This window comes from Labrus bergylta, chromosome 21, assembly GCF_963930695.1.
Source record: "Labrus bergylta chromosome 21, fLabBer1.1, whole genome shotgun sequence".
In the NCBI taxonomy this organism is placed as follows: Eukaryota; Metazoa; Chordata; class Actinopteri; order Labriformes; family Labridae; genus Labrus; species Labrus bergylta.
In genome coordinates this window covers 1739007-1761858 of record NC_089215.1, presented here as the reverse complement: position 1 = coordinate 1761858, position 22852 = coordinate 1739007, and the positions used below count along the sequence as shown (strand labels likewise).

Sequence of the window (22852 nt, the reverse complement as noted above, 5' to 3'; positions counted from 1 at the left end):
TGAAGATAACGATGGAGTAAAGAGAAATCACTGAACAAAGATTTTAGTTAAGTAGAGTATTTAAGAGTGTTGAGTACGTTCTCAAAAAAAACTTCTCAAAACCTTAAGAAATCGTTTATTTCTGTACGGCTGCACCCCTTCATGAAAGATCTATACTCCAAGATTCTCCATCACTGTCAGTACGCTGATGCAGATGAGGACTTCCATACAATAACAAATCGAGAGCAGAGTGCAGCCTTGGGGGTAGTTTGAGCTCTCTGAGTGCTTTCTCTGTTTCCACATGTGAACATTTTCTTCCTGGGAGATAATAACAGGCCATTGGACTCGGTGGGCTCGGAAACCCACACGAGCGCATTATGTGGCGAGATGCCTCTGGGGCGTCAGACGCACACAGCGGAGGCATTTTCATGACCGGCCTCCTGGGTCAATAATGGCCGCTTTTTTAAGTGGTTATCATGTGAAAGAGACGGCGATATAAGAACGGAGAAAGAGTTTAGGTGAGACAGTGAGGAAACGTCAGAATGTGTAATATGAAATGCAGCGCTCCATCACGTCTCTGTCTCTCTCCGCTCGCTGTTCTCTTCCTTTTCATTCTGCCATCAATCACCACGTGCTCTGATACCTGTGACAGATGGTCGGAGCACAACAGCCTGCTTCAGATCCTCTTTATGCAGCCTTAAAGGAATAGTTCAACATTCAGGGCAAATCTGTTCACTTTATCTTCTTGACTGGGATGAGCTCACGTCTCTGCAGCCTGAACAGGTCAAATGTTTCAAATATGGCAGCTTAATCGATGGTCCAACACTTTGAAGTATGACTCTTAAGGTACTTCCTTGGTTTTAGTGTCCTATTGAAGTCAGTGGATACAGTACTGTACAAGAAGTCTGCAAAAATAGGAGGATGGGTTGGTAGTATGGGTCAAACACAGAACTCCTCCCAGGAGACCCCAGGAGTTTGAAACCCAGGCCGCCCTCTTGGAGGACTACAGCCTCCATACATGGGGCACGCACTAACCACTAGGCTACCAGCGCCCCCCATGATCACCGATTTTATGTTACAATTACAAAAAAAGGAGTCCTGACCTCATTCTTTCCTGCACATGTAAAATTCATAAAATGTAAAATGTCTTTTAAGAAAGCTTTATTTCAAGGTGTTGTTACTGGGGATGTAACGATTCCAGATTTTAAACTTTGATAATGATGATGGTAAAAGACAAACAATGTTCATACCTGTTTCAATACCTTCAATATCGTATTTTTTTTAAAAGTCAGGCATGACATCGCTTGCAAATAAACTGTATTTTTTATTTTTTTTAAATGTATTTTTGGGCTTTTTAAGCCTTTATTGGAGGGACAGGACAGTGGAGTCAGAAATGAGGGTGAGAGAGAGAGAGAGGGAGACAGAGAGAGAGAGAGTGAGAGAGAGAGAGAGAGAAAGAGAGCGGGAGAGAGGGAAATGACATGCGGGGAAAGTAGCTGCAGGTCTGATCCGAACCCGTTCCCAGAGAAACTAAATCTAATTTCTCTGTGTCTCACTTAGAGTGCTAATAAGTGTTGAGCTGTTCCTTTAAGTGCTCCGTCTCTGTCTCTTGCTCCTCTGTCAGCTTGTGTCCATCACGTCTCAGTCAGCTGCTCTCTTGTCTCTCCTCCTTCCTTCTCCACCTCCTCTCTGCTCCTCTTGTGCCACGTCTATTTACCTCAGGCGCTCCATCTATCTCCTGGCCAAAAAGGTGCACTGAGACCAAACGAGAGAGAAGAAGCAAAGGGAGAGAGAGAGAGAGAGAGAGAGAGAGAGAGAGAGAGAGAGAGAGCGAGCGAGAGAGAGATGTAGAAACAGGTGGAGTCTGCTGTCGTCATGGCAACCCGCTGTCTCCCATATAAGGCAACTGAGTGATATCATATGGTTGGCAGTGCCTGGGCTCTGGAGGGGAGGCACACGCTGTACTGTGTGAGCAGCAACAGCAGCAGGAGAGAGAACGAGTGGAGACACAGTGAAGGAGGGAGGGTGGTGTTTTTTCTATGTCAACAGGGACGAGGGGCGAGAGAGAGTGACAGACAGAGGGTGAGAGAGAGAGAGAGAGCAACACAGAGAGAGAGAGAGAGACAGAGAGAGAGAGAGAGAGGCTAGGAGAGGAGGAGGAGACAGGAAGAGATGTTAACAGCCTCTTAGGCGCTACTACGGGTACCAGCGAGGGGGACTCTGGCGGATCCTCAGGGCGCGGGAAAGACACAGAGCTGCAGTGGAGAAAAAAAAGATGGAGAGGGGGGAGGAGAAAGAGGGAGGCGTGTGGAGCGGGAGGATGCGCCAGGCGGCCGACGTGCTCATTAAGTAGCAACGGTAACTCTCTTTAACCTCGTCATTGCATCCTCAGCTGAGACGTTTCCTGTGTGCTGCTGCCATGACGCCTTCATCTTCTGCTGCATGAACGATGATGTAGAGGAGGATGAAGTGTGTGTGTTTGTGTGTCGGCATCTTCTTAATGTGTGTGGAAGCATGTGTTTGTGACGGCATATCTCCTCCCTTTCTGTGCAATAAGAGTGTGTGTGTGTGTGTTTTTAGGGGAGGGTCCATTTGCTCCCAAGCAGGCAGGTGTGTTCCAGGTGTGTCTGTGCTGCCGCAGTGATGTGTGTTCATGTATGCATGTGAAAAATGTGAAAAAGTGTGAATGCATGACAGAAGTGTGTGTGTGAGCTTATGAGTCAGTGCACATGTGTTGTGTGTGTTTTTGGGCTGGAGAGAGAGCAAGGCGAACTGTGACTGAGAGGAGGGGGGGGGTGGGGTACAAAAATGGCTACTTGGCATGCAGGTCAGACATGCATGTCTCTCTCTCTTTGCTCATCCCTCTTTTAGCTTTTAGCTTTTTCCCTTTCCTCCTTTCCGCCGCTCTCTAAGCTCTGTCTGTCTCTGTGCATATGAGCGCCTCGGGATCTCAGCTCAGGTGATTGAGAAATATTGCAGGCGGTAATCACTGAGTCACGGCGCATAGGGGGCCTGTTTGTGTTGGAGCAGACAGGTTTTATGTTCCGAAAAATGTCCGCTTGTTGGTGCATTAAATTATTTGTGTGAGTGTCTTGGCAGGTAGATATTCGTCGCTTTCATTTAAGGTGAATAAACCGAGCAAGTGGGTGATTAAACGGTGCGCAGCTCTGTGAGATATACGCGGGGATTACAACACAATGGGTGCTTGACTTCACAGTTATCAGCTGTTTGTTTGTGACAATAATTCTGACAAGCACCTGTGAGCAAGGGTGATAATATTAACACCTATTTCATAGTTGTCGTTTTTTTTTTTCTTCTAATTGTGAAGCAAACGCATGAGAGTGCTTCAAAGTTGTGAGGATGAAGTCAGCTGGAGGAAGCTGCTAAAAAAAAATAATAATCCTGACAACGTGTTTATTTTTTCGGCAAGGACGGGAAGGGAACACTTCTGAGAAATCCATCCTGCTGTGAATGTCTGGATTTCAAACATGATCGCATGAAGGCAGATCGTCACATCTGCTAAAGATGAAGGCTTCAGTTACATCACAACAAAAGCCGTTTTCACACATGCACTCCTGAAAATATGTAGATCATTTCAGGAGGTGCTGTCATAGCCAGCAGTATGTGAATGTGCATGAAGTGGATTAGTTCATACTGATGGGCACATTACATAGCATCCTCTGCTATCAGTGTGTGAATCTAACATGTAGTGTTAAAGTGCTTTGAGTGGTTAGAAGGCTAGAAAATGGTATCGATATACAGTCCATTTACCTTTTAGCATTCTCTGATTTCCAGCAGGGGGCGACTTCACTGGTTGGCTGCTTATAATTGACAGTAGACTACAATGGAGGCTGTCAATCAAGATAGAGATAAAACAAAGTGTGCCCGCCGTGTTGTCCATGCAAACACAACAGCACACTTAAAAATGAGAAACATCTGGGTGACAATCTGTGACCCAGAGGGATGTTTACAGAGGAGCAGGTCACAAAGAATGCATGCACAAAAAAAAAGATGCAAAAGGCAGAAAGGTATTAAGATGTTGTCGCTATGAGTTCAACAAGCCAATTCCCAATTACGTGCAAATGTTCTTTGGAGCCAGAGGCAGCCCACAAAAGTTCAGGAGAACATGGTCTGTGAAGGCTCGTCTGTTTTACACAGAATCCTCAGTGATACCAAAAACACTGCCAAATAATTTAGTAGACTACAGCGGGCTCCATTCAGGCCATGGCTTCTCCCAACCAGTGAATTGCTAGACCTTAAGAACTAGTACTTGTAGATTCTTTGAGAAACGCCCATCCAATCAACTCCACTGTCAACGCTGCACTCCCATGGGTCGTCATCATTGCACCTGCCGTGTGAGAAGTTGATCAGTGATCTTTTCATAAGTAATACATGCAAAAGAAGGACTGATTACTTCCTGTATGTAATTATTTTGAGTGTGAGTGTCTGCTTGAGGCTGGCTGCAGGAGCCTCACAGGAAGTCACATACACACCACAGGCAAAAAGACGTTTTTACAGCATAAATAAACATGTTTACAGCCTAGTACAAAAAAAATAAAAAAATAGGTCTGATTAGTTATTGTCCTCACTGTACGGGGGCTGATATTTTTATAAATATATGGCTCCGTTTTGATGTTATGAATGATTCATGTTATCCATAGTTAGGCGTGTAGCTGACCTGATTGACAGGTGGGCGCGGTGTAACGGTTTGTCAGGAGGCTTAAAACCCGCCTCAGCTCCAGCTCTCAGCCTGTCGTTAGGTTGACTGAAAGTTAGACTGAGACAGCATTTCCAATATGGCGGCTGCTGCCGATGAGCGTCCAGCGCCCCCTGCAGGAACAGATGCTTCAAAAATTAATATTTACAGTCTGTGACCGAGACAGAGTCAAGACCAAGACTAAGGAAGTGGGAGACCTTGACGAGACGAAGACCATAAATATAAATGAAAAATAATGTCTTGGGGGGGGCGTGTCTTGTGACCAAGACCGATTAAGGTACTACAACCGTAGAAAGACATCGCAAAGGGCAGTAAAAAAAACAAAAAACAAACAGATGATCAGTCTGCTGGACTTTTAACAGGAAGTCATGAGTCGTCCCAGTTGTTGCCTTGATTGTTCCATATCAAGCCTATAACGTGAAGTCTGACCTCGACACAAGGCTCCTCTCATGAACAGGGTCTCAGACTATTTGAAATGGATGATAAACTGTATGTGCTTCATTGAATTTGGCTTTGCCACTTCGCTAAATATAAGTCCTGATGTGGTTTCTTTGTAAGTACCCGCTTTAATCTGCAGAATATAAGAGGAGAAGAATTTAAGGACAGAAAGGCTGACGGTGTCATCTGGGATTCAGAGTGTGGAATAAATTAAGGAGACTTAACAAATGTTTGATCAGATGGGAAAAGAAAAGAATAATGGATTTGTTTTGTCGTGGTAAGCCGGCTGAGGCTAAGTGGCATCGCTTCTGTTTGCGTCGTCGAGGTCACCAGGCTTTAACGGAGGCCTATACCAACTACTCAGAGCTCTGATTTCTGGGTCACAGCAGCACACAGGCCTGTTGGTCTTTACTTCCCCAAAGCCGGAGTCTTTAATCCCTCTCACTTTATAAAAAAAAGTCAAATATAAAGTGAGATGGATTTCAAAAGCTGCAACCACAGAAAATATTTAGAATCCATGACAGCTGCTCAAACGTGAACTTAACTCCACCTTTAGTTTGAAATGTTAAAGAGCCAAGTTGTTTTTTGCAGCTCATGATGCAGATCAAACTCAGGAATGAAAACACCTGTGCACTGATTGGACGTCCTCCAGTACGTTCCTCCACAGGGCATTTTAATGTTTGAATTGAAGCAGAGACAGCATCACAGTCTCACCTTCACCAAAGTTGTTGTAAACGGTTTGTTGTGACAGTATGTTCTTCTCCGCTCTTTCCCAGTATAGCGTCACAAAGCAGACTTTGTTGCTTTACCTTTCACTTCCTTGTTGTTCTTTTTACATCACATCTTACCTTAGGACCCCCTGCCCCCCCTCCCGTCTGACAGGGAGAGTCTCCTGCTGTGAGATGCATGTGTGAATGACCAGGTCAGGAAGATTTCAGCGGCAGTCCTCCTGAAATTCTCTAGAAATTTTCAGGAGTGCACATGTAAAAACAGCAGTATGTGTACTTTTAGGGAGCTACCTCTAGAGTTTGCATATTGCACGATATTGATGGGAGTAAAGGGGGAACGTCTTGTCACAAAGGTTTAAGTGCTTACAAACTACAGACGGAGAAGTTGGGACGGATTACTTAAACGCATAACTCTCCCACATTGCTCAACTCCTGCATGACTTAATAAACATATCTGAACAGTCGCGACTTACAGAAATATTTCAAACTACATTTTCCTGACCTGGTCAAGGTATTTTGGTACGTTACAGCACATCAATTTAATCTCTTTCAAATACAGAGAATCTAAATTCAATTAACATAAAAAGTGAAAGTAAGGCTACTTGACAACTTAAAATAAGCTCAGTAACCAACCTTGACCTCACAGCATAACCTTCATTTTCACAGGAAACTAAGCCAAATATCTCATAGTTATGGTATAAAACAGCTTTGTAAAGGCTACACTGTGTCACTTCTGTTGGAGGACTGCCACCCATTCTCTCTTTTGCACCACTTCCTCTCTCATTTGTGTCAGAAAGTAAAATAATATTGAACTGAGGGAAGCAAAGACCTTGTGCATCTGAACACATTCAACGCTCCTCAGCTTGAGCCGAGAGTATAAATTGTTCAGAAATCACTCTCGCTGTAGAGATTTCTGAAATTCAGGTGACGATAACGGAGCCTGGAGTGGGTTACAAAATAAGCAGACATGAAGCTGAAAGTGAAGAGTTCAGGCTGTTGAAAGTATGCAATCATCAGACGGCTCTTAGACTGCAGTAAGGTGACTTTGTGAGAAGGATCGACAGAAGATTTTTGGACCTGGCTGTCAAATATTTCCACCCAAAACCTGGAAACCGTTTCTGTACAGAAGGGTCCTTAAGCTCAGGAATGTTGTCAAGAACAAGCTCTGGCTTCTGAGTCCTCGTCCACATGTAGGCGGGAATTTTAGAAAACTCCTTCCAGGGTGAAGATGTTCAGAAGCTCAGTTAAAGGTGTTTCTGTGTAGACGGGGAAAACTGTTTTTGTGCTTGTAACATCAAGCTGTGTGCCAGTTTCTCCTCCCTTTGACGCCATCGTGCGACGCTGTCACTTTTGTTGACATGAGATTAATGTGATAGCAGACGTGACCAAACTAGCGCTGGTGCTAACATTGCTAACTGGACTTTTTACACGCTCACACACACACACACACAAAGTTACTCTCCCACTCTGTTGACGAGCAGAGACGCCTGATTGGACGACGGAGGTCACTGCTGATTTATACAACACTCAGATGACTGAAAACCCCGTCGCCAATGTCAGCGTTAGTTGGACAACTTTGAAAATGAAATGGTCATTGCAGTGGAATGGGGAGAACATTTATCGTGCATGCATCGTTGTTAGAGATGCACCGATACCACTTTTTTGCAAACCAAGTACAAGTACTTACATTTGGCTACTCACCGATACCGAGTACCGTTACGAGTACTTACTGCCCTGATCCGCGTCTGTTTCTTTGGTCAAAAGTCTCTGAAGCACGGTCACAGCAGGAATTACATCTGATGCTAAAGCATCGGACGAGCTCACTTTTCGGGTTAACTCCTCAAACGGAGCCAAAACAGACAAAGTTTTTTCCAGAAGTGTCCAATGGTGCGCTGTAAGATTGTCGGGGAGTTCATATTCGGAGCCAAATATTCCCAGAGCTCACTTCTGCTCGGTGAGAGACTGTAGCAAGTAGTACATGCTATTCCAGCGCGTCTGCACGTCTTGCTGGAGTCTTCTTACGGGCTGGTTGAGCTGCAGCTGAATGTCTTCCAGGCGGGAGTAGGCTAATGCCGAATGCTTAAAATGTCCAAAGATTTTACATCTGACTGACACTGCGTCAGCTACATTCCTCTGAGCCAAAAGTCCTTTGTTAACAGCTAGCTGTAGTGTGTGAGCCACGCACAGAAGGCTGGGGAGTGCAAAGTTTTCAGTCTGCTCTTCTTTTGTCGTCATCGTTTACGCTGAAATATCTCCACACAGCTGACATCTCGCTTCTCTCCGTCGACCTGCTCAACTGTAAAGAGGCTCACGCCCGCCATAAAGTGGTATCGGTGCCGTTATATCCGCATAGTTTTACGAGTATGAGTACTTAAAGGCTGCATCGGACCGATGCAGAATACTGGTATCAGTATCGGGTCATCCCTAATCGTTGTTGACTTGACGTGCTCATGACAGCTGTATCAGTGCGTTTTGCGTTTTCATGTGGACAAAGATGTTTTTGAGAACTGTGCGTGTGTGGACAGGATTCTTTTTTTTAAACGGAGGAGGAAAACCTGCACTGGACCTCAGGTGGGAGATCGATCATCTAAATGATCTGTGTATGCAAGAGCAGTAAAGTTTTCCCTCCATCCTCTGACGGTCTTTGAGCCTGCCGCAGATAATTGATGCTTTTTGTAAATCAGTGTCAGAAGGGCTTCACGCTGAGAGGGGGGCATTTACAACACAATAATTCTTGAGCAGATAATTGATCGTGGATGCGGATAACTGGATAAATAAGCGAAAGATTTATGCAAAATCATTCAGGTCACAAAGTAGAAGAGAGGAGGCTCGTCATCGTCTCAGCGGGGGCCGATCAGCTTTCAACTGCACCATGAGACTTTTATTTAAGATGAGGAAACTTCAGTATGTTGATAGAATAGAATAGAATAGAATTACTTTATTGATCCCAAACTGGGAAAGTCTGATATTCAGTTTATTAATTAATATATTTTAAATAGATTTGATAAAAAGATTTGATATTTCATGTTATCGACACATGACGAGATCAAAACCAACAATCAGTTAGTTTAGATATTTCACATTGTTGTGCAATAGATCCAAAAACAATGATATTATACATTATTATAAATTATATTATAAACTAACTGTATTCTTTTTGACTCGATCCTAGTGGGTCAGGACTCTTCTGAAATAGTATACTGTGTTATTTTTTTGTTAACCACCAGGGGGAGCTTTCTGGTTTTCGCTTCTCTTGCTCGATGTTTGTAACTGAAACATGTATTTATAAACTTCAAAATAGACTTTCATTTCATTTCTTTATAAAATTGTACAAAGTCGGGATATGATCGTGTAGTGTTGAAGTACTTGAAGTCTACTTTTTGAATGTCTCATCTCGGAATCAAAAGAATTTTTAGTCGGTCTTGTCTCGGTCTCAGACTGGGCGGTCTCCAGATTTTAAATCAAGACTGGTCAAGACCAGCACTGATTGTTCCACGTCATTTCTGTGATTAGAAGGAAACACCTTATGGTCTTGGTCTTGACTCTTATCTCGACCCCTAAATGTGTTGGTCTTGTCTCGGTCTCAGAGCACTCGCGTCTCAGTTAGTGTGGTCTTGACTACAACACTAGTATTGTGTCATGAAGCCAGTATCCTTACTGTGTTCTATTGCATCCCTGGTTTTAAAGGATGCAGTTTTTGTGTTTTTTTTTTTTTTTTTTGCATGATATCGTTTAAAATCCTGTTGATGTCTGCACTTTGAAACCAAAGAATTAGAGTCGAAAGACGTCTGAGCTTATTCAGAGTTTACACTTAGCTGTGATTGGTGTTTGAAGGGAGGGGGGAGTTGTCCAGAATACGTCAGTTGCATCCAACCAAACCTTCACAAAACAAAACTAAAAAGGAAGTAGGACTTATTTTGAACGATAAAGCGCCCCATAAGAACCTAAACGTAATTATTGTGCAATCGACTGAACATCACAGATGAGCGAACACACAGCCTCAGTCGCTGTTACGCAGAGAATCAGAACGACGTCGACCTGAATGTTCGGCTCCTTCCCTGATAAAGTAAAAATGGCAGCTTCTTCATCCAGTGTCTGTGCTTTGCTTTAATCCCGCTCCTGGGTCCTCGCCAGCCAGCACGCCAACTCTGCATCGAGGGAGAGTGAGGGGTAGCGTTTAGGAGCTGCTGCGTCTACATCATTAGTGCGTGTGTAGGCACTGTAAACATTTGATTAATTGCTGAGAGGCAATTACAAGCAATTAAAGTTCTATTATGATGGCAGTGAAGGACAACGCAAGTTAATCTGGCTATCATCATCGTAATTAGCTCTTCATTTTTCTCACCCGGCCCTCATGTACAAAAAAACAAGATATTTATTTGTTTGCTTCGGGTTTGCAACCATTTGTGGTAATTTATGCAAAGTGGTGAGACATTTTAAGGGCATGTCACACACGCTGCATGTGAATAATGCACCTGTAAAACTTTATTAGCAGCTCTGGGGTTTCACAAACATGTCTTGACATCGGAGCCGACTGACTCAAAAGTTCTTTCAGTCGTCTCCAGCCGTTCTTTTGCTTGCTCTTTTATCCTGCAAGAAAATGTCTCACACTCGGCTCTGTCTCCCCTCTCTCCCCCCTCCCTGTCTCTCTTCTCTGTCTCCTTTACTCTTTTGTTTTTCTTTCCCCCCTCATAGCAACAACCAAACTACTGGAGCTTCAAGGTCAGTGCCAATATTGTGTGTTTGTGTTTCAGCGTAAATCTGTCCCTCTGTGTGGATTTGTCTCTAATAGGATAACTTTCCATTGTGTCTTTGCATGCCTGCTCGCCCTTTATTTTCCCTCCGTCGCTTTCAGTGTCGGTCACATGTTGGCGCACACTTCTCTTTTTAACTCTCTTAGCTCACTCTCACACTGCATAGTGTGACATTTCTTTCTCAGCAAGAACACAAACTCTTTAACTCAGATTGATTGTCGGAGAAAAAAAAAAAAAGTTCCAGAGTCTTGTGTGCCGTGTTTAATTTGAGCCAATCACTTTAGATTTCTGTCCAAATGAGCACTTAGAACTCAGCGATGCCACTTTCTCATGTGTCAGACCAAGTATAGTTATTGTAATTATCAGACAAAATGGGCTCTTGTTCTGCAAAAGGAGGTGTTATTGTCCAGCTGCTGTGTTAAGTACATTGTGTGGTCTAGTTTAGCAGGAGAGCAGCTGGTTAGAGCTCTGCTTCCTAAACTCTGTATCCATGTCTGTTCACACCTGAGATCATTACACCTGAGATTTAAATAAGATCCTGTTACAGTGCCTGTCCAAGGCGAGACTGTTAAGCCTCTCATACACCTCATCTCGGACAAAATTCTCCTCTGCTCGAGCTGCAGTCACCTGTGTCCTGCATTGTTGTGTTAGCATGCTAATGTTAGCGCTCTTTAGTTAGCTCGTAGCTTCACATTAAACATAAATGAACACAAAATGATAATTTAAAAACATTTACATGACATCCAAATAATCAGTGAGTATGTTCTTCTTCTTCTCTCTAGTTCTTGACTAAAACAGCTTTTATACACAAGGGGAGGAGCCGGCCGTCCCGTCCATGTAAACACGGCTCTGACAACAACACAGCCAGCGGGACTCGAGCTTCTCCCTCATTGTAGACAGTCAGGACTCAGAGACACATTTACACAGGACAGACTGGATCTATGATGTATTGATATGATGTGTTTATACATTTTTTAGGTTCCCTACACCACCAGGAAGTCAAAGCTTTTTTAAAATATCTTTATATCTAGTTGATTCATTTGCATAACATTGTTTCAGTGACTTTGGTTATCCTCTTATTTCCTCCTACGACACCACCATGATGTTGACTCTTCACTCTATTGTTGTAAAATGACTCATCCACTATTGATGAATGGATTTACTAGATCTGCTCCACACCTTAATGTTTCCCTCATGATGATGTATAAATCCTCTTCTAGCATCATCAGAGATCCCTGCCTCTAAATTATGCATGTGCTTCTTAAGCAGCCTGCACACATTTTTTTATTTTTATAACAATCTAAGCGCAGGTTTAAAGTTGCACTTACTGTAATGTGCCTCACTTGCAAGTTTCCCTACTTCCCGCAGCGGGCCAGTTACACCTGGGTTCATATTTGATTAGCTGCAGGAGAGCTTCTGAACACTCCCAAGTGCAGTAATGTAGACGGCTGTGAAAGTGCTGTGTGGGGAGAGATTATTCATGCCCTCTTATTTCTGCAGGTAATATTAATGTAATCTGTACTGTATGACGCCGTTTACTTTACCTAGTGACAGGAAATGTGAGAGAGGGGATTAGTTGGCATGCAGCAAATTTCAAGAGCCAAATTTAAGCCCACGCTGTGACAAACACATGGTTCGCCTCCAGGATTTCTGCACCACTCGGTTTTCCTCTGAAAGTGTGCCGACACTGACAGCTACCACCAAAATGAAACCTCATCTTCACTCAGAGTCAGACTTTTCACCATGCACTGGCACGGTCCGGAACGTAAATAGTGTGAAATGCGAAATGCATGAGTCAATCTGAAATGTGGAGTAACAGTCATCACTGTCACTGGCAGCGCCATGCTATAACCGCTCTCTAACAGCTCTACCAACTGCTTTCTAGTTTCCAAAATGATGAAATGCACTCCCATGGCGTTAAATATAATAATGCACAGAGAAAGTTCACACTACACACGGCTTGATCATCATCATTTAAGAGCAGATTATTTTGAACCTAGTGTCGCCAAAGCTGCTGGAAAACGTGGGTGAAGCCAAGTCAAGCAGGAATGTAGATCATTGAAAGTGACAATGAAATTGTTCCTTTTAGTTTGAGTGATGGGGGCGTCTGAGTTCATGTTTAAACAGACGGTCAACCCAAAAAAGAGTGAAGAACAAAGGTCAAACCATATTGAAATGTTTAAATGAATCCCTCCTAGATTTCCTGAGCTGTTGAGGTTTTGTTGGAGGCGGCTGTGGCTCAGTTTGTAGAGTTGTCGCCTCTCAACTGGAAGGTCGAGGGTTTGATCCCCAGCTGCAACATGTCCGATGTGTCCCTGGGCAAGATACTCATCCCTGCATTGCTCCCACTGCTTTGGTGGTGGTGTATGAAATGATTAGTATTGTACTTACTGAATTGTAGAATTGTTGGAGCTTCTTTCAAATGAAGAGATTGTCCCCACAGAAAGGGCCACTGGAGTAATCTGCACATTAAGACAAGGTTACTGAGAGATTATGATTAAGGCCCTGTATCCGGCTGGCGTTTTTCTCCCGAGCGCACAGCCAGTGCTGAGTGATTGCATGAAGCGTCATGTTTTATATTTGAAATCGTTTTTACCCCAGCAGACATGGAGCATAGAGGATATGGGTACAAGACACGATCTGTAGCCGGTGAGCCACAGTGGTCTCATTTTTTCTCAGATTTGAAAATTGCTGTGCTTTGTGTTGTAAAAAATAATGTGTGCACAAATAAGAAACCAGGATAGGCTACTGGTAGTTATCATGTCCACAGGGATATAAGTAACCAGGTTTCTCTGTGTGCTTGTAAACTCCACATCCTGAATATAATCAGAACCAGGATGAGACTCAAAACCGGGTTACTCAAGTCCATGTGAACACACTCTCTGTCGAGGGGAGTTGACATTTTGGATACGAGGCTAACATCTCAGCTCGTCAAATGAAACATGTGTGAATGTGATCCAGAATTCCTCCGTCAGTGACTCTGTCTCAGCTCGACAAACTAATATAAACTCTGTCAGGAGCAACAAAAGGCTGGGATGAATCTATTCCCTCATCAGACCCTTTGACCCTCACGTCCATGTAGCTGGAAGGAGTCTGTACCCCGTGCATGTGCTAACCTAAGCACTTACTGCAGCTTATAGCGACTTAACCACAAAATGAGTTGATATTGTGAAAGGCTCTTTGCATACCTTCTGCTGATCCGGCAAATATGAACACGGCTGAAGGAGTCTCTGAAATGGAACAATGGTAGAGCTGCTGCTTTAGGATGAAACGAAACATAAAATGTTTGATGAATATTTTACGATGTGTGCTTTTGCTGAATGTTAAAAGATGAGGCTTATTTTCCAGATTGTTCTTATCCTCCACAAATCCCATCAGAAGACCAAAACCAGCAATAATCCGTTTGTCTTAATATGAAGTCTGCTTAAAACTTGAAAACTCACATTATTGACATTGGCACCAGTTTAAGTAAGTCTCAGAGCTCCTCAAAACATGTTTGTGAAGTTTCTTGTTCTAAATCCACTCTGATCCTGTATTTGATCATGTCTATAAACCCCTCTATTTCAGCCCTGCTCAGAACAGACTGTTTCTGTGTCTGTACCTTTAAATATGTAAATGAGCTGTGTCTGACCACACCCCCTCTCTGGAAGGACTTGGGTGTACTCGGTGCTTTCTCTCTCCATGTCCTATTGTTTACGGTGAGAAGGCAGACTCAGAGGGCAGAACAAACACCTAGCTGTGGGAGTGTCACCCACCTGGGGGAGGGGCTACTGCTCTTTGTGATGTCATGAAGGGAAAATCTCTAAACAGCCTGTTTGAGCACACATTTTCTGAAAAGTGGAGCAGGCAGAAGACGGCGAGGATGGACTTTTCTCATCATTGGGGGGTTTGTAGACGGACTAGACACAGATATTGGAACAAAACAACAAGAAGCAGATGTTCATGTCCGTTCATACTCACTTATACAGGCAGATTAAAACGGCTAATTAATCACACCTGCCTGTTTTTTTTATAGTATGAGTGTACACCTAAATAAACACACATGCTTAAATCTTTTAAGTATGGGCACATTCTTCTTCTCTTATGTTCTCACATGCATAATCCTTCCACATCATGTTTTGTGTCGTATTTTACTTTATGGCTGCCTCGCTCAGTACATCTGTGTCGTGTGTAAACTGGTGGCAAACACACACACACACACACACACACACACACACACACACACACTGCCCTTTTTCTTCCCCAAACACTCGTCTTTATTTGTTGCTAGTCTGCAGCTCGTGCAGGATTGGTTCCTGCTCCTCTTCCTCTCGGGGAGTCTCGCATCCTCTTCTGATGCAATAGAAACCCCTGCAGCAACACAGTGCCGTGCTTATGTGCGTGCGTGTGCGTGTGTGTGTGTGTGTGTGTGTGTGTGTGTGTGTGTGTGTGTGTGTGTGAGGGCGTATATGTGTTTAATAGTCTCCCACTGCTCCACTTTGATGTTTGCCATCTCACTAAATGCACACACGAGCACGGATGATACTCCCGCTGCAAAAACACATCAGATTAGGAAACAATTAGGTTGAAAACGCACACACACACACACACACACACACACACACACACACACACACGCACACACACACACACACACACACACACACACGCACAGACATTCAAGCGCACATACAGACTTTTGAGTGGTCAGGGGGAATGTAATTATGGATGTGCATATATAATACACACATTACAAGACTCCCATCACATTTTCAAACAGTTCGAGGGGCTCGTCTACTCGTCCACGGGGGGTGAACATGGACTCAAACAGCAGCCTGCGACAGAGCATATTCCTCTCCTTTTGCACCGCTCCCTGCCTCACTTACACAAATATTAATGCTCTATTTTACGTCTTTCATGCTCTTGTCTTTCTGTCTGGGGTGTCCAAAGTAATCACAGCCTATTGTCTCCGATCTCCGCCTCAGCGTTGGATTCAGAGGAATGTACCAAACTGAGAGGGGATCCCACTCAAGCTGTCACCAGTTTTCCAATTAGTCATTTTTCATCTTCATTTCCGAGAGGACGATTATGAAACCTTTCACTCGTGGGGATTTTTTATTTTTTTCATCGTCTTGTTAAAGTAACCATAGAGACAAAGCAGAGGAAATAGTTAATTAAAAAGAGATACTATTCATGCGTCCTCAGTATGCTGTATAATACCTAATTCTGTGCCTCATTACCATATATATTACTGTATCACAGCCAGGACGAGAGTTTGCCCTGCGCAAACTGTGATGTGGAGTCGTGATGTTTGGAAAATTGAAAAAGGTGACTGTGTCAGTCGTGGGTAGTGGGTTTAATACAAGACCAGCAGATATAAGAATTTGCCTCACTGGTTACATTTGGAGAATCTTAAGGCCCTGACACACCAAGCAGACGGCTAAGAACAAGTGGCCTCACGTCTCCTTTTGTCCTGGCCAAAAAGTTGCACTTGAACGCACCGCAAAGACTCCAGCCGACGGCCAACCACCACATACGTTCTGCACGTGTGAGAGGAAATAACTCTCCATGCCAGCAGGGGGCGGTAGTCCGTTGTTTATGATACGAGAAGACCATTTTCACACCGCTGTCGCTCACCACTCGTATCATAGGTCGTCTACTAATGGAGAATAATGTCTGATAAGAAGTTGAAAATGGCGCTGGCGTTGTCAGCTCTTGGTCTTTTAGTGGAAAAAAGAAAAGAAGAGGCGGAGGAGACAAATAAGGAGAAACCACACTAAAGGGTGAAAGCATGGATACTACAGCGGCATGCTCAAGGGGCTTTCCTGAACCTGAGAGGAGAGCTGGAGAGAAATAAAACCTCCAAACAGCCAATCAGAGAGTGACCTCTCACCGACTGCCGACGCTGATTCAACATGTCGAATCGGGCAAAAAAAAGGAAGACAAGGACTGACGGGTAGCCATGTAGCCAGACCGCGACAACCGCTCACCGACTGTCCAACTAGGACCGATGATCTCCTTGGTGTGTCAGGGCCTTCAGGGCCCGACAGATACTGGATTTTTGGGGACAATTCAGATATTGATTTTAGGGAAAGAAAAAATCAGATACGAGCATATCGGACTATTTCTCTCAAAGAAGTCTTAGATCTTAAGAGATATACATACACATTTATTACATTGATGCCTCACATGCAGTTATCAAACACTTGTGGAAAAGATATTTAATGAAGACAAGATGGTCACTCAAGTTGGAAAATAACTGTTCATGTATGTGCGTCACCTCTTGACACTCTGCAGAGTGATGATGACTGTTGTAATCCATAAAGCGCCGTGCGGTTCCTCCCCAACATTAACTGAAGGAAGAAGGAGTCTAGCTGGTCTTGGCTGTCTGTCTCTCACAGGTCAAGGTCTCAGACTCACATCAACAGATAACGAGGTCAGTGGGGATTCTGTTGAGCTGCGTGTTTTCCTGGGAGCAGAGTTCATAGATTCTGTGGTTTTGTTTTGAGTCAATCTGCCTCTGTCTAAGGATTTTTTTAGGGGAGTATAATGACTGTTTTTCCTGTAGAAAGATATACAACAAATATCGGTGGTCTAGGAGCTCAGTGCTAAGAGATATTTTGGGGTTTGTGTTGCAATGATTGATTTGTGTGTAACAACCCGGCTTGTGAGGGGGGAAGGGAAGCATCATAAAAATCTGATTGTGAATTTGTGAATTAGTGTTAATTTTTTACAAAATAAGTCAGAATGAGGCAGACTGAGAAGGACCAACGAGTCCTGCTCAAATCAGTAACAAAGTCAAACAGAAGGACCCTAGACTTGTGTTTTAAAAATTGTCTAACTTCCTACACTTGAGAAAACAGAGTTGGATTTTCTGCCACATCTTCAATTCTACCACGGTGCATGAAGAGTGAAAGACTCCAGCAACACTTGTAGTATGACGATCAACTTTGTTAACAAATTAGACCGACGAGTTTCAGCTCTTGCCTTCATCTGCATACATCAACATGAAACTTTTCGTATTTGGTCTTTTTTGAGTTTTTTTTGTGTCACTTCGGCGAGTGTGGAGCTTTGCACGGTGCTGATCTGCGTCTCACTGGTCTCATGTACAGAATGTAACCGGGGGCGTTTTGTATACAGAGAGGCTTCCCCAGACTACCCCGGCCATGTTTGTCCCAGTGAGCGAGCTCAACTCTAACCCGTTCAGACAAACGCCTTTGTTGCCCTCGTGCTGTTTGGCTGTCGATATGATGCTCGGTGGAAAATGGCTATTCCCCAGTCTGACTCAGAGAATGGCGGGAGTGTTTTTCCACCGCTAAAAGGCTTAGGAGTCCGGCTGCTGCAGCGCTCCTCGCCCAGGCTCTGTGCTGCGGCACGAGGCCAGAATCATTTATTGACACTTCACTGCCATCTGCCAGGACTGTGAGGTCTGCTCAGACACATATTCAGGATGATGAACTTTGAGGAGAGCAAAAAACAGGATGAAAAGTTTGAAATGGATTCTGTTGGGCCGTTGGTTTGGAGATGCTGAGTTCACTCTGTAGTGTTGGATGTTTGTACTGCTCACACACTCAAATCAGAAGGACGCACATCATGTCTTAATGTATGAAGGTCAAACTAGGATTTCCAAATACTCGGAGCGCACCACGGTCCGTCAGCGCTGTGCACTACGCCGCCGTTTGCTGCCACTCTAGTCAATGCTCCTGTTTCCACAGCGAGCGCCGCGGTGCCAGCAGCGCCACTACGCTCTGCTCCATTGCAAATACTCTGCAAGACTATTTTTGACAGAGCACTCCGCAAGCACGCGTCGAGCTGGTCAGAATACATTTACCCAGGCAGGAAGTAAGACAAGGAAACACACGGCCAATTTCAAAATAAAACTCAAAATACGGATTCCTGATCGTGTTTTCCATCATTTTATCAACATCAGGTCAAAACAGGCGCAGAATGAACAACAAAGTGACCTTTACCTTGACTACTTCTCTACTAAAACTGTGCAATCTGTTGAAAACTGGACAATATTTATACATCAAACGTGCAATCTATACATGAACCGTGCAATATCTATGCTGTTAATCCATCAGTGTATATTCATATTTGTAAATATTGTTTATATTCTCAATCACCTGCGCTTGAACATAGCTAATTACTTATTACTACTTTATTATTGCTTTCACTTGGTGCTTATGCTTATTATAATGTTATACTATTTTTATTCTATTTTATATTGTGAACTTATCTGTACTTCCTACTGATTTTTGATGTTATGAGCAACTGTAGCAAACAAATTTCCTCCTGGGATTAATAAAGTATTTCTGATTCTGATTCTGATTAAGAAAGACAGAGCAACATGTTGTTTGTACGTTTCTCCTCTTTATTCCCGCGTGATCTTGTAGTTCTCCTGTGATGTGAGCACAGCTGATCATGGCTGTGCTCTCCTGTTCTCACATTATAGAAACAAAACCCAATAGGTCAGGGCGTGATCTCAATATCAATAAAAATAATCAGGATTACGATTTTTTTGCCTTAATGCAGCAGGGAGGAGAACGTGAGGTCTCCCTCTCACTTTAAAAAAAGTGCCCTTGAGTAAGGAAGTTAACCCCCTGCTGCTCTGTGGAGCCGGATCAACATGGTGAGCAGAGCACTACTGAGCGCTGTGTGCTCTCCTCCTGCAGGCTGCTGTTTCAGACATGAGCTCTGTCGTCTGCATCTTTCATCAATACCTGCATTTTTAATATCAGTTCAGTTGATGCTAGCACTGTGTGTGCATGTGTGTGTGTGTGTGTGTGTGTGTGTGTGTGTGTGTGTGCGTGCGTGCGTGCGTGCGTGTGTGTTGACTTTTAGAAACTCAGATGCTTCCTCAGTTATTGGTGTCACTAAAAAGGAATGCCACGGTTTGCAGCACTAATGCCCATGAAATCAGAGAGTTTGGGGGGTGTGGCAGCTGCATGCAGGGGGGGGGTCCTTACAGCTGTGCACAGCCGTCTCATCAGTCAAGACCCCGTGTATGAGCTGGTGGGAAAACTAGGTCTGAGAAGACGATTTGTTCTTGAGAAGTCGAGTTGAAACTTGGTGAAGAAAATGTCTGCAGCTGAACAAGTGGAGGTTAGAAGTTGAAGTGAAGTGAATTCAGACCTCTGAGGATTTTCTCCGACGCTGTGTGAAGGACTCGAGCTCATGTAGCTGAATGATGGCGCTTTGTTCATGCTGAACGAGATGCAGCGAGTGGAGGTAAGGGTCAACTCTACATACTGGAAGATGTTTTCATTTGAGTCTACATAAAGGTGTCTGCTGCTGCTGCTCTGCTTATGCTGTCTACAGATTACATCACCTGGGTGAATTTATTTCCCAGCAGCGTGTGGTTCAGGTTGTGTTGTAGTTCTCAAAATCAATTTGGTCTCGAGAACACTTTATGAAGCTCGTCTTGGAATCAAAAGCATTTTTTCTTGGTCTTGACTTGGTCTCAGACTGGGCGGACTCTGGATTTTAAATGAAGGTCTTGATTTGTTCTAAACCTGCCTTGGTCTTGAATTTAACCCTAACCTGGCTTGGTCTTGGTTTTGGTCTTGATCTGGGTCTTGGTCTTGGTATTGACTTGGTCTCCCCCTGCCTTGGTCTTGGTTTAGACTCGGTTTCTAACCCTAAATGTCTTGGTCTCGGTCTTGGTATTGGTCTCTAACCCTAAATGTCTTGGTCTTGGTCTTGGTCTCGGTCTTGGTATTTGTCTCATACCCTAAATGTCTTGGTCTTGTTCTTGACTCACCCTGCCTTGGTCTTGGTATTGGTCTCTAGCCCTAAATGTCTTGTCCAATGTCCTGGTCTTGATCTTGACTCGGTCTCGATCCCTACATGTCTTGGTCTTGTCTCAGTCTCAGAGCACTCTGGTCTCTGGTATGTCTTGGTCTCGATTATTCTGGTCTTGACTACAACACTAGGTTAAGGCTGAACCTCTCACATGCTTCAATTTGACTTTTTAGTCATCATTTAATCATGACATTGTGATTAAAACACAGTTTGTCGTTGGTGTCTCTGTGTTGTTGAGTTTTAAAGAGACAGGAAGCAGCTTGTGTACTCATAAAAAAAAACAACATAAAACCAAAGTGAAGGTGTTCATAACGAACCATCTGCTGTAAAACACAGGACAAGGAAAAGACGTTTCACCAGATTTAAATCAGTGCCAAAAGTCAGAAGGAAGGTTAAACTCATAAATATGAACGTGACAGCGTCGCAGTCAGACAGGTGACATTAAACTCTTTTGTCTTACGTCCGGGATCACGATTCATCTCCAGCTGTAGAATTACGAGATTATCTCGTAGTGTGAGTCCTATAAAGATCCAAACTTAACGTCCTCGATCTGCAAAAAGATCGTCGGGTACAGTATACCCTGATTTATTTCAAACATGTTTGATATTTAGAATTTAAAAACTTGACATTGTACGACTCACCTTTGGGTCCCGACCCTCCAGTTGAGAACCGCTGACCTAAACACAAAAACAATATGTTTGACTTTTAGTACAGTAAAGAAACTGTAGATGTTGACTACTACATGTTTTTGTATCTCTAGAGAAGTTATTGACTGCCCTGAATCCTCTTTTTGTTTCACTATTTGATGAATGAATCAGCTGGTCTGATGGACGTTACCCTAACCAGGAGGACGTCTCAGTGCTTTGGTGATGAAGCCGTTATAATGCAGACGGCGTTTCAGTGGGTAAACTCGCTCAGATGGAGCTCTCAGTATGCAGACGGCACCTTTTCCTCCAGGACTTACTGAGGATTATTTAGTGTTTGATGCTACGTCAGAAATAATTTCCCATCAAACAACTAAAACACAAGATAAACGGAGTAACAAAGAAAGGACACAGCGTCTGCTCCTAATCTGTTAAATATGAATATACAAACTTTTCTTTTTTAATCCTCTGTAGAATCTGTTTTTAATGGATGAATCTGCACCAGTGAAAACACGACTTGAACCCTTTTTTAATTGAAAATGTTGACCTTTAAAGTCAGGGTTGGTAATTTCCTCCAGATCCAGATTTTGGTGTAAATTGTCTTTAGGTCCTGACAGAAATTAATAACTCTGAAAAAGTTCTCTGAAAAAGGAACAAAGAAAATCCATCATCTGTATCAGTTGTAAGTCTGTAAAAACTTTGACTGATGTCTGCTACGAGGTACCAATCTGATGAACCAATCAGACGCCTCCCTGTCTCCCTGCTCGCTTAATGTCCGTATTTAGTTCAGCTTTAAAGAAGCTCTTACAGGTTTTCAAAGCGTTCTCTCTCTTGAGGCCACTTCATTCAGGTGTCTTAAAAATACATATTCTTACTATAAAATGTTTGCTTTGCATCATGGGTGATATTTATAACCCTTCTTCCTGTACTGACTTATCTCTGCAAACAACAAGTCAGTGACTGCAGCGAGCGTCGTATGAATGATGGTCAGAGGAGTGTGAGAGGCGGAGGTCCACAGAGACATCCTGTGGGAAGGTTTATTGACTGATAATGTGGAAACAAACCGAGTGTTGAACGAGCTTTCTGTCTTTATTTTTTAAACTTCAGGAAAATCCTCCTCTGCAACATATCTAAGGTTAAGTCCATAATACTACATTTTCATTTTAACACCGCGCTATAAAACAAAATAATCCACGTCATGAAGAGGGATTGGTAGCTGTTCAGGACTCATCTTTACCCCCATCGTCCATATGTGATACGATCGTGATATGATATGTGATATAGATGCGTACAGTAGATGCATAGATAGGCACTTTCTTGGTGCGCTAATAGCCTAGCGATTATGAGGCTACAGTCCTCAGCGCAGCGGCTGTGTGTTCGAATCAGACCTCAGACCTTTGCTGCATGTCATCCCCCACTCTCTACCACCAACATTTCCTGTCTCTCTTAAGCTGTCCTATCTCATAGAGCCAAAAAATAAAAAAAGAAGAAGACAGGCACTTTATTGTCATTGTATAGAAGAACACAACAAAACTTGGTTTGCAGCAATCCTGTAAAACAGCGTTACAAAATCTGGTCAACTATAAAAATATATACATAGCTATGTTCATTTAGAAATACTTGTGCACTGCACTTTAGTTTCCTTTCTACGTCTCTGCACGCTTCATCCTCTCACTTCTGTTGTCTCACATTATCCCGCATACTTCTTCTTTGGCCAACGTACATACATGGTCTCTGTACATGGGGTGCACGAGCCAACCATTAGGCCAATTAACTTTCATTCACATAACCATTATTCATGTTAAAAGC

At 43.4% G+C, this 22852-nt stretch overlaps 1 protein-coding gene across 8 annotated transcripts in view; it reads left to right on the top strand.

The window, feature by feature from the left end:
* The window catches only part of LOC109996426 (SRC kinase signaling inhibitor 1-like), an 89645-nt gene that overhangs the window by 26916 nt on the left and 39877 nt on the right, over nt 1–22852 (top strand). For 6 of the 8 annotated variants that reach the window (XM_065949204.1, XM_065949201.1, XM_065949202.1 and 3 more), the window contains exon 3: nt 10558–10584. In XM_065949204.1, the coding sequence (XP_065805276.1) occupies nt 10558–10584 (27 nt within the window). Of the gene's footprint in view, nt 1–1271; nt 2338–10557; nt 10585–16940; nt 19827–22852 lie in introns of those variants that run through there. The other 2 variants (XM_065949206.1, XM_065949205.1) reach the window with 2 other exon arrangements.